At 44.8% G+C, this 13,967-nt stretch overlaps 1 protein-coding gene across 8 annotated transcripts in view; it reads left to right on the top strand.

Annotated features, from left to right (window-relative positions):
• wrn (WRN RecQ like helicase) overlaps positions 1 to 7,616 on the top strand; it is a 49,266-nt gene extending 41,650 nt beyond the window's left edge. For 7 of the 8 annotated variants that reach the window (XM_014144389.2, XM_014144381.2, XM_014144371.2 and 4 more), the window contains exons 34-36: positions 1,846 to 2,088; positions 2,255 to 2,410; positions 7,330 to 7,616. In XM_014144389.2, coding sequence (XP_013999864.2) covers positions 1,846 to 2,088; positions 2,255 to 2,410; positions 7,330 to 7,443 — 513 coding nt within the window. In that variant the 3' untranslated portion in view covers positions 7,444 to 7,616. The remainder of the gene's footprint in view (positions 1 to 1,845; positions 2,089 to 2,254; positions 2,411 to 7,329) is intronic. The other variant, XM_045693578.1, reaches the window with a different exon arrangement.
• Positions 7,617 to 13,967: the final 6,351 nt, after the last annotated feature.

Here is a 13,967-nt window from a genome sequence, read left to right on the forward strand (position 1 = left end):
ACATAAACTGAAGAAGTTCCACAGACATGTGACTAACACAAATGGAATAATGTGTCCCTGAACAAGGGGGGGTCAAAATCAAAAGTAACAGTCAGTATCTGGTGTGGCCATCAGCTGCATTAAATACTGCAGTGCAGCTCTTCCTATTGGACTGCACCAGATTTGCCAGTTCTTGCTGCGAGATGTTACCCCACTCTTCCACCAAGGCACCTGCAAGTTCCCAGACATTTCTGTGGGGAATGGCCCTAGCCCTCACCCTTCGAGCCAACAGGTCCCAGACGTGCTCAATGGGATTGAGATCCGGGCTCTTCGCTGGCCATGGCAGAACACTGACATTCCTGTCTTGCAGGAAATCACGCACAGAACGAGCAGTATGGCTGGTGACATTGTCATGCTGGAGGGTCATGTCAGGATGAGCCTACAGGAAGGGTACCACATGAGGGAGGAGGATGTCTTCCCTGTAACGCACAGCGTTGAGATTGCCTGCAATGACAACAAGCTCAGTCTGATGATGCTGTGACACACCGCCCCAGACCATCTGGTGTACCAAAATGCAATGATGCTATCGTTGTGATTGAAGCGTTACACGACTGTATTCCCTCGGTTTATTTCTCCTTCGTTGGGTTCCAACAGGTATAAGTCTCTCTCATGAGGGTCTCTCTCCCCTGTACGTCAGCACGGATCGTACTTTCTGATTAGAAATGGGCTTATGTCAGCTACTTTATTAATCCTTATTATCAAGCCCAGAATGTAGCTGTCATTTGATGTACATATCACTACTCCTTATGAACGACGCTACTATCTATCTACAGTGCCTTAAAGTATACACACCTCCTGACTTTTTCCACATTTTGTTGTGTTACAGTCTGAATTGAACATTTATTAAATAGAGATTTTGTGCCACTGGTCTACACGCAATACCCCATAATGTCAAAGTGGAATTATGTTTGGAGAAATGTTTACAAATAAAATGAAAGCTGAAATGTCTTGTCAATAAGTATTCAACCCCTTTGTTACGGCAAGCCTAAATTAGTTCAGGATAATAAAAAACAAAGTGCGTCACAAGTTGCATGGACTCACTTTGTGTGCAATAAGTGTTACTACATAATTCACCATGGATTTATTTCATTTTATATTCAGATTGTGCTCGTGACACAGCCTTCTCAGCTGATGTATGCCTTTCAAATACACCTGCGTGACGGTTAATTTCTCAGTGTGGTTGATAACTCCACCAATGTGAAGGCATAATGATGTCTCCAGCCCTGAAGTTGTGCACTATAGTCTCTTTATCTCTCTCTCCCTGTACACGCTCCTTCGCTCTCTTTTCCCTCTTTCCCCACTCTCTCTTCTCCTCCCCCTCTCTCTCCTCCTCTCCCTCTATGGCCACTCTTGTCAGTGCAGAGCCCAATCTCTCAGGCTGCTCTAGTCCCCATTAAGGGGACAGGCTTTAAAGGCTGACATCTGGTGCCTTCCTCTCAGACTGATTACTACAGGGGACCTATTTCCTTAAAGGCTGACGCAGCACGACAAGCCCGGCCCCATGCCCCAGCCAAGCTTCATGACCCAGCCTGGCCCCTGTCCTCAGCCCCACTGCCCAGCCTATCCCCACTCTCCTCTCCAGATGTGAAAGCAGCTTGAGAGGTTTTTCACACCACTGGTCCTCTTCTACATGGGAGTCATCTCCCTCGTTGCTTTTGAGTCCATGTTAGTGGCTCATAGTGACATTTAACACTGTCAGTTTGGGTAGGATTTCGTTGCAGTTGTAAATACTAGCTCCTAATGGAAGTCATATGTGACATCATTCATTAGCACTAAGTAGGCACTTCATTTGTGTGTTTCTTCCAGGACAAACCGGTGAGAGAACCTTCCTTCCACAAGCCAGTGAGGACAGAAAAAGCCCCAGCCCAGCCAGCCCCCATCAAGCTATCCCCAGCCCAGCCAGCCCCAGTGGAGCCACCCCCAGCCCAGCCAGCCCCAGTGGAGCCATCCCCAGCCCAACCGGTCGGTTGGTCAGCAGTCGGACTCCCAGACGAGATGGAGATGAGTATGGAAGAGGATGACCTGTTCAGGGATCTTCCAATGCCAGAGGTAATGTTCAGCTAACAAAAACTGATTTAAAACTAGCCTGTACTTTTTACACCAATACACCTCTGCAGAAACCTATCTGCATTTGTGGACTAACATTATTTGCAGTATGTCTCAGTCAATGTGTCTCCTACTAAAGATGGTGTTGTCTTCTCTCTCTCCCTGGTAGGAAGTGGGTCCCATCCCAGAGTATGTCCTTGCCCCTAAGGCTCTTACTGCAGCCACCAAGGCTGTCCCCCAGACCAGTGCAGTGAAGCTGGCATCCTGGAACCAGGAGCCGCTGGATGAGGACACACAGGAACTCTTCAGTGACTCCCCCCCTCAGGTATAAGTTATTGATTTTCTGTTGTGTTTTCTCAGCCTAGAAAAAGTGGATTTCACTCACGATATGAAACGATGTACCAGACCTATTATTTTTAGCAAAATAGACACATTTGATTCACAAATATAACAAGTGTCAATGTGTGGGGTACGTGATGATATAACAAAAATATTTCTTACATTTCAACCAAGACGATGAATACGTATTATTTTCAATGGATCACTTTTTAAGACATTAACTGTGGATTTAATCATCAATAAAGCAGAGGAGGTTAAATATCTGCTCTCATCAGCATCAGGCTTCCATCAACTTTAATAACTGGCTCCCAAAAATCCCTTTCCCTGCATTAAAGAAACTACTCAGTAAGCCTTTTCAAAACCCTGGGAAAACTGTGCAACAGCTTCCAGTCTGTACTTCCAGTCTGTACTTCCAGTCTGTACTTCCAGTCTGTGCTTCCAGTCTGTACTTCTAGTGTGTGGAGCTCTCTAGGTCACCGCCAGTGCTCTCGTTCAGCTGTTGATCTCTCTTCCCAGGGTGTCCACACTAAGGTCCTCATTTCCACATACAATTGGATGGAGCTGAACTCATTAGCATAAATCCAGATAGAATTGGGCTTGATGGAAGGTATTACTATCTCACCCACTCCTGCAGTTTAAAGTCCTCAATAGAAAGGGAAGTCATGTCATTGACCCACTGAAATGATGCATTATGCATACACTAACTAGTCGTTTTGTAGTCATTCTGGTGTCCGGCTGGCAGTGTGACTAGAAATACCGTCACACAGTTGTAGTGATAAGATGGTCGCCACTGGTTCATCTTACTTAGACCCCTGCCATCCTCCAGGTGTGGTTTTCACAGCGCAACAGAGCAGATAGTTTGAGAGCTGTTTAATACCGACGATTGCGTGCAACTTAAGAGATCTCCCTGATGACACGGGTGGTGATCTTGTGCCCTGACATGCAGGAATTCACCATAAATCCAAAACAATAACAGATCTGCGCCAGATGAGCCCACAGCAGGATGTCCACCCGCCCCAGTCAGGCGAACACATAGACCCTCTGGTTAATGCAGAGTTAATTGTTATTCGCCACAAAGGGCTTTGTTTATTTGTGACGTTCTCCAGAGGGTCGTGACCCTTGGCTCTCGCTAATCCCACACGGGAGGATTGATGGAAACGCTGTGTCCCCTGTCTAACGAGATGAGTGTGCCCTGGCTTTGCCTGGAGCTGGTTTACGGTTAACCTCTGTCCTAGAGTCAGCGCTCAGCGGGAGCATCTTGAACGCCCTTTGACCTCCTTTAACCCTATCAGTCCCGATACCCCTGCAAAAATCGGCTTTTCATTTATCGGACTTTCATTTATCTGCATGTCCAGTCCTTATATTTAGCCTCACTATGAATTGTTGTACCATGTCCTGTTCAGGACAACCAGGGCTACAAGTACAACATAGCACTATTTGATTATAAACTGTTGCAGTCATGCGTTTTATGGACAAATATCATTTTTTTTTAAATGAAGTCCGCCAAAGCAAAAACCTGATAAATGAATTTATAGAAGGCTGTAAGTACAGAAATTGTTTGCTCTGTGGGGAAATTAATATCCGACTACTGTGTGGAGTTTGACAGCAACTTATTACAGTATATGATTTCCCTTTTTTGAACCCCTTACCATAATGACTCTTATATAGCAAAACGTGTGTTTGTGAGTCTCAGCTTTTTCATAGCTTTTTAATAGTTTGTAGCTCAAACCATTCGAATTCTACAGACGTTTTTGTGAAAAGACCCGGTCCCCTTCGGGGACCCGCCCTTGTCTCATAAACACTGCTCTGGCTCAGCCCTCTTTAGCTCAAACACACAATGTTTAAAAGGGGTTAGAAGTCCAAATGGCGCCAGCGTCGCGGTGGGACTCGTGGGTTAAAGGTCATAGGACACCCCTGCTGTGGCGAGGGTCTGCAGTGGTCAAGAGCTGGGACCAGGTGTGGATAGAACAGTCTGCAGTGGTCAGGAGCTGGGACCAGGCTGCAGTGGTCAGGAGCTGGGACCAGGCTGCAGTGGTCAGGAGCTGGGACCAGGCTGCAGTGGTCAGGAGCTGGGACCAGGCTGCAGTGGTCAGGAGCTGGGACCAGGCTGCAGTGGTCAGGAGCTGGGACCAGGCTGCAGTGGTCAGGAGCTGGGACCAGGCTGCAGTGGTCAGGAGCTGGGACCAGGCTGCAGTGGTCAGGAGCTGGGACCAGGCTGCAGTGGTCAGGAGCTGGGACCAGGCTGCAGTGGTCAGGAGCTGGGACCAGGCTGCAGTGGTCAGGAGCTGGGACCAGGCTGCAGTGGTCAGCACAGTCTGCAGTGGTCAGGAGCTGGGACCAGGCTGCAGTGGTCAGCACAGGCTGCAGTGGTCAGGAGCTGGGACCAGGCTGCAGTGGTCAGCACAGGCTGCAGTGGTCAGGAGCTGGGACCAGGCTGCAGTGGTCAGCACAGGCTGCAGTGGTCAGGAGCTGGGACCAGGCTGCAGTGGTCAGCACAGGCTGCAGTGGTCAGGAGCTGGGACCAGGCTGCAGTGGTCAGCACAGGCTGCAGTGGTCAGGAGCTGGGACCAGGCTGCAGTGGTCAGCACAGGCTGCAGTGGTCAGGAGCTGGGACCAGGCTGCAGTGGTCAGCACAGGCTGCAGTGGTCAGGAGCTGGGACCAGGCTGCAGTGGTCAGCACAGGCTGCAGTGGTCAGGAGCTGGGACCAGGCTGCAGTGGTCAGCACAGTCTGCAGTGGTCAGGAGCTGGGACCAGGCTGCAGTGGTCAGGAGCTGGGACCAGGTGTGGACAGAACAGGCTGCAGAGGACAGCAGACTGTTGAGTTATGTCTGTCTCTCCACAACTGACTGAATTTCTTCACCATGATCAATTTGAGTTTTCTTTTTTTTTTATCAGTGTTTCATATCAAAGAAAAACCCTCAATCATTCATTGTTGATGTGAATGTGTACTTGAAAGCTTTATTTTTTCCACCTTCTCCACACGTTCCACTGTGCCTCCTATTCATGGTAACCTGTAGATCAATATGTGCATTAGAGCTCCCTCTAAATAGATCACCAGCCGGATTCGTTCTCCCCTTCACCGAGCGGCGGCGGTGAGGTCACTAAAGATTTAGCACCAATGAGATTGAGTGAGACCAACAACAAAAAAACGCTCTCCTCAAGGAAATGACATTTAGAGGGGTCAGATAAATGGCTTAGGAGGAATTGTGATGGATGGTAATCCGATGTTGGATAGCACGCTTGTGTGTCTTGTATTGATGCAGCTGCGTGCATGAGACTCACATAGACATACAATGGACTGCGGACTCTAGACCAAAGGAGGATCTTGGAAGTCCAGTTTAGTTGCCAGGTCCAACCGATTGTAGCAGTCTAGCCATGGATTATTGTCTCTCGGCACATTTGGACGTTACAAATCTGTGCTGGTACATATTTCCTATACTTCATTATAACATGCCCGTCAAATAGATTGAAGTCCAGATCCTGTTTTTATCATGCTGTGTGCCCAAGAGATATATTTCTCATATAGCCTTTATACAGTTGTTCTGACACCAGCTTGTTTTCTTTTCAACCACAGGACCAGGACACTAATACGTCAGCTTTGTTTCTAGAACTCAGTATATATCAGAGGTGTCACAGATGGGGGATTTATTGTCTGAGGTTTGCATGCATTCCTCAACCTTGATTTTTAAGCTTAAGTCATTGTGGGCTTCTAAGCATTTTTGGATCTCTGACTTGAGATAGAGAGTCACTGAGGACCCCTTAGTTTCAGTAAGAGCAGTGTTATCGGCTGCATGGTGTCTCTATTTACCCAACCAATAGGTCACGTACTGTAGGTCGGACTCCTCATCCAGTGTGGTTTATTCACCAGAGCTCCTCCTTCTAATCTCTGTCTAGCTTCAGGAGGAGACACCACAAGCCTCACCATAAAACATTTTGTTCGTATAAAGGTTATAAATAAAATAAAAAAATGGCTGTTTTTGTTAATTATATTAACAGCACATACTTTTAATGGGTGTTAATTACGCATTTTAGAAGTTACTTCAAATCTAATTTGATTTATAGAGGACATTTCTTACAACAAATAATAAAAGCTGGGAAATGTAAAGCACAACGGTTCTATGGAAATATAAAATCGAGGGGAAAAAAAGTTAATTGCATTCATCCATCCATTTAGCACCAATACAACTCAATTCAGGCGGAAAGAACCGGAGTGAAAGATGGAATGTGATTTTATTTGACTAAAGAACTGTGAATTTGATGCAACAACTGGGACCAATTCTGCAGACAAACACTCAATTTAAGAAAGACCCACCAGAGCTTTCTCCTACATGATCTCCGTAATAACTTTACAGCAGTTTTCTCCCTGAAGTACCTTTCCATATTTTACATGACAGCTGGTGAAGCTCTCAATACCAGAACATTGCCAGAACAAGTGTGAAGTTTACATTTAGTAGGTTGATGATGATAACTTGAAAGGGAAAACGGGTTGTATATTGGTTTGATAGGGATGTTTGGCTCACGTCTTTTTTATGAAAAAGGCGTCTTTACAATAACGAAGATTTGATGTATTTTCCGCAAAGTCATGAAATATTTTACCTGGTTGTAATAGAGACCAGTTGGTTGTAAACTGGTTATATGACATCTCAACCAGAACCAGTTTACCACCAGAGGATTATGTAATTAAGATGTCGTGTGCCCACCTGGTAGACCAGGGTTTCCCTATTCTGGGGCGCGGCCGGAGGCGGGGAGAAGCGCTGGGGCGCGGCCGGAGGCGGGGAGAAGCGCTGGGGATAGAGAAAGGTCACTCAGTCAGCGTAGAGCTTTGCTAGTTTTCAGTGGAGCGAACAATAACTATCGACCAAGAGTGGACTCATTGTTGTCGATACTTGTTCATCTCTCCACAGAATGTCAGCCAGCCGGCGAAGAGAAAACTACCGGACTGGGCTGAACTACCAAGAGGTTCAGGTTCTTTGGCCTGTACAAAGAAAACCAAAAAGAACAAAGGACTTTTTTCGTAACTGACGAGTGACCAACAAATTATTCTTACTGACCAAATGTTTCTTATTTTCTTTATTACAAAATGGCAAATAAGGTGTTGATGTCCAACTTAACAATGTAACATCGCAGACTAATTAATGTAAAACATGTAATTATGTAATACTTCTTGTAATAAAAGTACAACTTGAATGTACAGTATTTTAGAGGAAATCATTGGGAAGTATGATTGAGTCATGGAGTAATCTCAATTCTTAATGAGTTGCATCTTGTTAAATTAGTACCCGCAAGTGAGAAGTAGCTAATGTAACTGTGCCAAGTTGACAAGATAATTATTAATATGTTGTAAAACACCCAACTCATTAACATGTGTATCATTGGTAAGATGACCTTATCACAGAGATCATTCAGTTTGTTGCTGAGCTAAGGTATTTGTCATTCATTCAAATCCTGTACAGACCTTCAATAATTACATTTTAAGGTTAAGAGATTAGCAAATACAGGGCTTTTACATCCATGTGGACATTTTAATCCTGGTTCAGATTAGTGTGTCTGCAGACACTACTTTCTATTGAGATTAACTGGCAAGACTTTGTCACAGTTTGATCCCGGTGGGAAGAGAACTGTACCAGTTATACGACTATCAAATGCTGATTTCCTGTTCTGGTGGTTCTTTTAAAGTTTGAGACCTGACCATTTTTAAACTGGAGAGGTTCAGAGTAGAACTGATCACTTACCGTTTCCAGATTATAGTGGTTCTCTTTGCTTTACATTTTGCCTGGATAAAAGAACATCACAGTTCATAGTGATTCTTACAGTAAAGCCAGAACTGCATGTGTATCCGTGCATTGGCCAGTACTACTGCAGTCATTATGACCTCTAAATTTGTTCAACTATGCAATGTCTAGCTAAACTAAACAAAAGTCCTCTCAATCAAGCTCTAACGTAAATGATTATATATTGTATACATGGTTTATTTTTTTAATATCAAACGTATTTGAGCATGTATTTTTGTAGTAAATTATGCATTTAAATTTTTGTTGAGGGTAACAAAAATAAAATCCTCTTCTTGGAAACACTATAGGGGGGGAAAAATAATCAATTTCACCATTGTGGCCACAGTGCTATCTCAGAAGTGCATCTCATGCTGACCAAAATAGACTTGACTAAATCTAAGATGCATCCTGTACCAATACTATAGATTTCCATTGGGTGCTGTGGCTAAAGTGAAACCCCCTTTGAGGTCATTCTAAACAGCCTGCCCTCTTTGGCTCAGTGGCAGAGTCAGCAATTACTTTACATTAGTTACCTAATGTTAGTCACTGTCTCGGCTACAGTGTCTAGTTTGATGCTGTCAAGTAACATAAAAGTGCAGATCAGGACCCTTCCCCCGACACCCTACGCATTTGTTATAAACCCGGCCCTCATCAATAAAACCTTAAAAGGAAAAGCCCAGTCAATATAGTGTTTTATAGAGACGGGGAAACATGTTAAAGTTTGATCAGAGACCCGGGCTACATCTATAGTACAGTCGGAACTCGAAGCACAAGCATTTCGCTAACACTCGCATTAAATACGATTTTGATTTGAAAAAGAGCATTTAAATTACTGATCGATTGTACTTTAACTAGCGTCAGGGGGTGCGCCGAGCACAAATGCTTCTCTCTCGGCTGCGTCCTAAATGGTACCCTATTCTCTCTATAGCTACAGTATATGGAACCTGGTCAAAAGTAGTGCACTACCCTATGGACCCTGGTCAAAAGTATTGCACTAGAAAGGGGATAGGGTGCCATTTGGGACGTAAACTCATTGATGACTCCCATTGTTTCAAGTTGGGCTGGATGGCTGACCAGTGCAGCCACACGAGTCTGCTGCTGGGTGTACGTGGGAGCAGCAGGTGACCAGTTAAATTAATTTGCAGGGCCTTTGCTAGGAAATCGCTCTAAATTACAGTTGGCACTCGGATACATCACGTGTACTCTAATATAATCAATACATTTTAGCAGCACTGCCTTGAAGAGTTTCCCCTCCGCGCTGTGATATTTGTGGACGGGCTATCCTAGTGTTCTCCTTGTCGGTGTGTTCGATGGCATAATCCTTGTCTTACTGTCTACGGCATGAGAGCGTGCACATGTAGAAAGACAACTTTCATTATATTCATATTCAGGACAGATAAATACTGCTTGTTTCATAAAGGGTAGAGTTCAGGTCTTCCAGAATGATGTTAATGTTTCCAGTTTGAGATGGAACTCATTGTTATTGTATCCATGGCATCACATTACTCATGCCACCCATACTTTGCTAAAGAGATCTAACATGTACTTTGGCTAATTTACCTATTGCCTTGGTACAAACATGTTTCCATTTGTCAACAACATTTGTATTTTCAAATTTGCTCCCAGACAAACTAAACAACTTCTCGCTTTGAGGACAATACAGTGCCACCGACACGGCCCGCTCCCAAACCCTGCGGACACTCCTTCACCACAGCCAACATGAGTTAAACATGTTAACCATCGCAAGTCTGCCGGCCCAGACGGCATCCCTAGCCGCGTCCTCAGAGCAGACCCAGACCAGCTGGCTGGTGTGTTTATGGACATATTCAATCAATCTCTATCCGTCTGCTGTTCCCACATGCTTCAAGATGGCCACCATTATTCCTGTTTCCAAGAAAGCTAAGGTAACTGAGCTAAACGACTATCGCCCCGTAGCACTCACTTCCGTCATCTTGAAGTGCTTTGAGAGACTAGTCAAGGACCATATCACCTCCACCCTACCTGACACCCTAGACCCACTCCAATTTGCTTACCGCCCCAATAGGTCCACAGACGATGCAATCACACTGCCCTATCCCATCTGGACAAGAGGAATACCTATGTAAGAATGCTGTTCATCAACTACACCATAGTACCCTCCAAACTCGTCATTAAGCTTGAGACCCTGGGTCTCGACCCCCGCCCTGTGCAACTGGGTCCTGGACTTCCTGACGGGCCGCCCTCAGGTGGTGAGGGTAGGAAACAACATTTCCACCCCGCTGATCCTCAACACTGGGGCCACACAAGGGTGCGTTCTCAGCCCTCTCCTGTACTCCCTGTTCACCCATGACTGCGTGGCCATGCACGCTTCCAATTCAATCATCAAGTTTGCAGACGACACAACAGTGGTGGGCTTGATTACCAACAACGACAAGACGGCCTACAGGGAGGAGGTGAGGGCCCTGGGAGTGTGTGAAGAAAACAACCTCGCACTCAACGTCAACAAAACAAAGGAGATGATCGTGGACTTCAGGAAACAGCAGAGAGAGCACCCCCCCTATCCACATCGACGGGACAGTAGTGAAGGTGGAAAGTTTTAAGTTCCTCGGCGTACACATCACAGACAAACTGAAATGGTCCACCCCCACAGACAGCGTGGTGAAGAAGGTGCCTCTTCAACCTCAGGAGGCTGAAGAAATTTGGCTTGTCACCAAAAACACTCAAACTTTAACCTCTATGGGCTAGGTGGGACGCTTGCGTCCCACCTACGTAACAGCCACTGGCAGCCTGTGGCGCGATTTTCAAAACCTTAAAAATCCTATTACTTCAATTTCTCAAACATATGACTATTTTACAGCTATTTAAAGACAAGACTCTCGTTAATCTAACCACACTGTCCGATTTCAAAAAGGCTTTACAACGAAAGCAAAACATTAGATTATGTCAGCAGAGTACCAAGCCAGAAATAATCAGACACCCATTTTTCAAGCCAGCATATAATGTCACCAACACCCAGAAGACAGCTAAATGCAGCACTCACCTTTGATGATCTTCATCAGATGACAACCCTAGGACATTATGTTATACAATACATGCATGTTTTGTTCAATCAAGTTCATATTTATATCAAAAACCAGCTTTTTACATTAGCATGTGACGTTCAGAACTAGCATACCCCCCGCAAACTTCCGGGGAATTCGCTAACATTTTACTAAATTACTCACGATAAACGTTCACAAAAAGCATAACAATTATTTTAAGAATTATAGATACAGAACTCCTCTATGCACTCGATATGTCCGATTTTAAAATAGTTTTTTGGTGAAAGCACATTTTGCAATATTCTAAGTACATAGCCCAGGCATCACGGGCTCGCTATTTAGACACCCGGCAAGTTTAGCACTCACCATAATCATATTTACTATTATAAAAGTTTGATTACCTTTTGTTGTCTTCGTCAGAATGCACACCCAGGACTGCTACTTCAATAACAAATGTTGGTTTGGTCCAAAATAATCCATCGTTATATCCGAATAGCGGCGTTTTGTTCGTGCGTTCCAGACACTATCCGAAATAGTAAAGAAGTGTCGCGCGCATGGCGCAATTCGTGACAATAAAATTCTAAATATTCCATTACCGTACTTCGAAGCATGTCAACCGCTGTTTAAAATCAATTTTTACGACATTTTTCTCGTAGAAAAGCGATAATATTCCGACAGGGAATCTCCTTTTCGGCAAACAGAGGAAAAAATCCCAAAGGCGGGGGCGGTCGGGTCACGCGCATAAGCCCAGTGTCCCTTGATCGGCCACTTGAGAAAGGCGATAATGTGTTTCAGCCTGGGGCTGGAATGACGACATTCTGTTTTTTCCCGGGCTCTGAGCGCCTATGGACGACGTGGGAAGTGTCACGTTAGAGCAGAGATCCTTAGTAAATGATAGAGATGGAAAAGAAGTTCAAGAAATGGTCAGACAGGCCACTTCCTGTAAAGGAATCTCTCAGGTTTTGACCTGCCATTTGAGTTCTGTTATACTCACAGACACCATTCAAACAGTTTTAGAAAATGTAGGGCGTTTTCTATCCATATGTAATAAGTATATGCATATTCTAGTTACTGGGTAGGAGTGGTAACCAGATTAAATCGGGTATGTTTTTTATCCAGCCGTGTCAATACTGTCCCCTAGCCCTAACAGGTTTTAACAGATGCACGGTCGAGAGCATCCTGTCGGCTGAATCACCGCCTGGTACGGTAACTGCACCACCCTCAACCGCAAGGCTCTCCAGAGGGTAGTGAGGTCTGCACAACGCATCACCGGGGGCAAACTACCTGCCCTCCAAGACACCTACACCACCCGATGTCACAGGAAGGCCAAAAAGACCATCAAGGACAACAACCACCCGAGCCACTGCTTGTTCACCCCGCTATCATCCAGAAGGCGAGGTCAGTACAGGTGCATCAGCTGGGACCAAGAGACTGAAGCTGTTTTTCAATCTCAAGGCCATCAGACTGTTAAACAACCATCACTAACATTGAGTGGCTGCTGCCAACATACTGACTCATATCTAGCCACTTTAATAACAAAAAATTGGATGTAATAAATATCACTAGTCACTTTAAACAATGCCACTTTATATAATGTTTACATACCCTACATTACTCACCATATATATATATATATATATATATATATATATATATATATATATATATATATATACTGTACTCTATTCTATACCATCTACTGCATCTTGCCTATGCCGTTCGGCCATCACTCATCCATATATTTATATGTACATATTCTTACACACACACAAGTGTAAGGAATGAATAAGGTAGTTGTGAAATTGTTAGATTACTTGTTAGATATTACTGCATGGTCGGAACTAGAAGCCCAAGCATTTTGCTACACTCGCATTAACATCTGCTAACCATGTGTATGTGACCAATAAAATGTGATTTGTCTTGATAATCAGAATTGCAATAGAGCATTTCATCTTAATTCTCTATCTGCTTCTTAGAATAGGTATATAAAGCATACACAGTCTATTTGTAGAGATGTTGGACTGCATTCCATGGAATATAAACTCAGCAAAAATGAAATGTCCTCTCACTGTAAACTGCGTTTATTTAATGCAAAGTTAACATGTGTAAATATTTGTATGAACATAAGATTCAACAACTGAGACATAAACTGAAGAAGTTCCACAGACATGTGACTAACAGAAATTGAATGTGTCCCTGAACAAGGGGGTCAAAATCAAAAGTAACAGTCAGTATCTGGTGTGGCCACCAGCTGCATTAAGTACTGCAGTGCATCTCCTCCTCATGGACTGCACCAGATTTGCCAGTTCTTGTTGTGAGATGTTACCCCACTCTTCCACCAAGGCACCTATACATTTCTGGACATTACCGGGGGGGAATGGCCCTAGCCCTCACCCTCCGATCCAACAGGTCCCAAACGTGCTTAATGGGATTGAGGTCCGGGCTCTTCGCTGGCCATGGCAGAACACTGACATTCCTGTCTTGCAGGAAATCACGCACAGAACGAGCAGTATGGCTGGTTGCATTGTCATGCTGGAGTGTCATGTCAGGATGAGCCTGCAGGAAGGGTACCACATAAGGGAGGAGGATGTCGTCCCTGTAACGCACAGCGTTGAGATTGCCTGCACTGACAGCAAGCTCAGTCCGATGATGCTGTGACACACTGCCCCAGACCATGACGGACCCTTCACCTCCAAATCGATCCCGCTACAGAGTACAGGCCTCAGTGTAACACTCATTTTGACGATAAAA

Source organism: Salmo salar, chromosome ssa01, assembly GCF_905237065.1.
Source record: "Salmo salar chromosome ssa01, Ssal_v3.1, whole genome shotgun sequence".
NCBI classification, from domain to species: domain Eukaryota; kingdom Metazoa; phylum Chordata; class Actinopteri; order Salmoniformes; family Salmonidae; genus Salmo; species Salmo salar.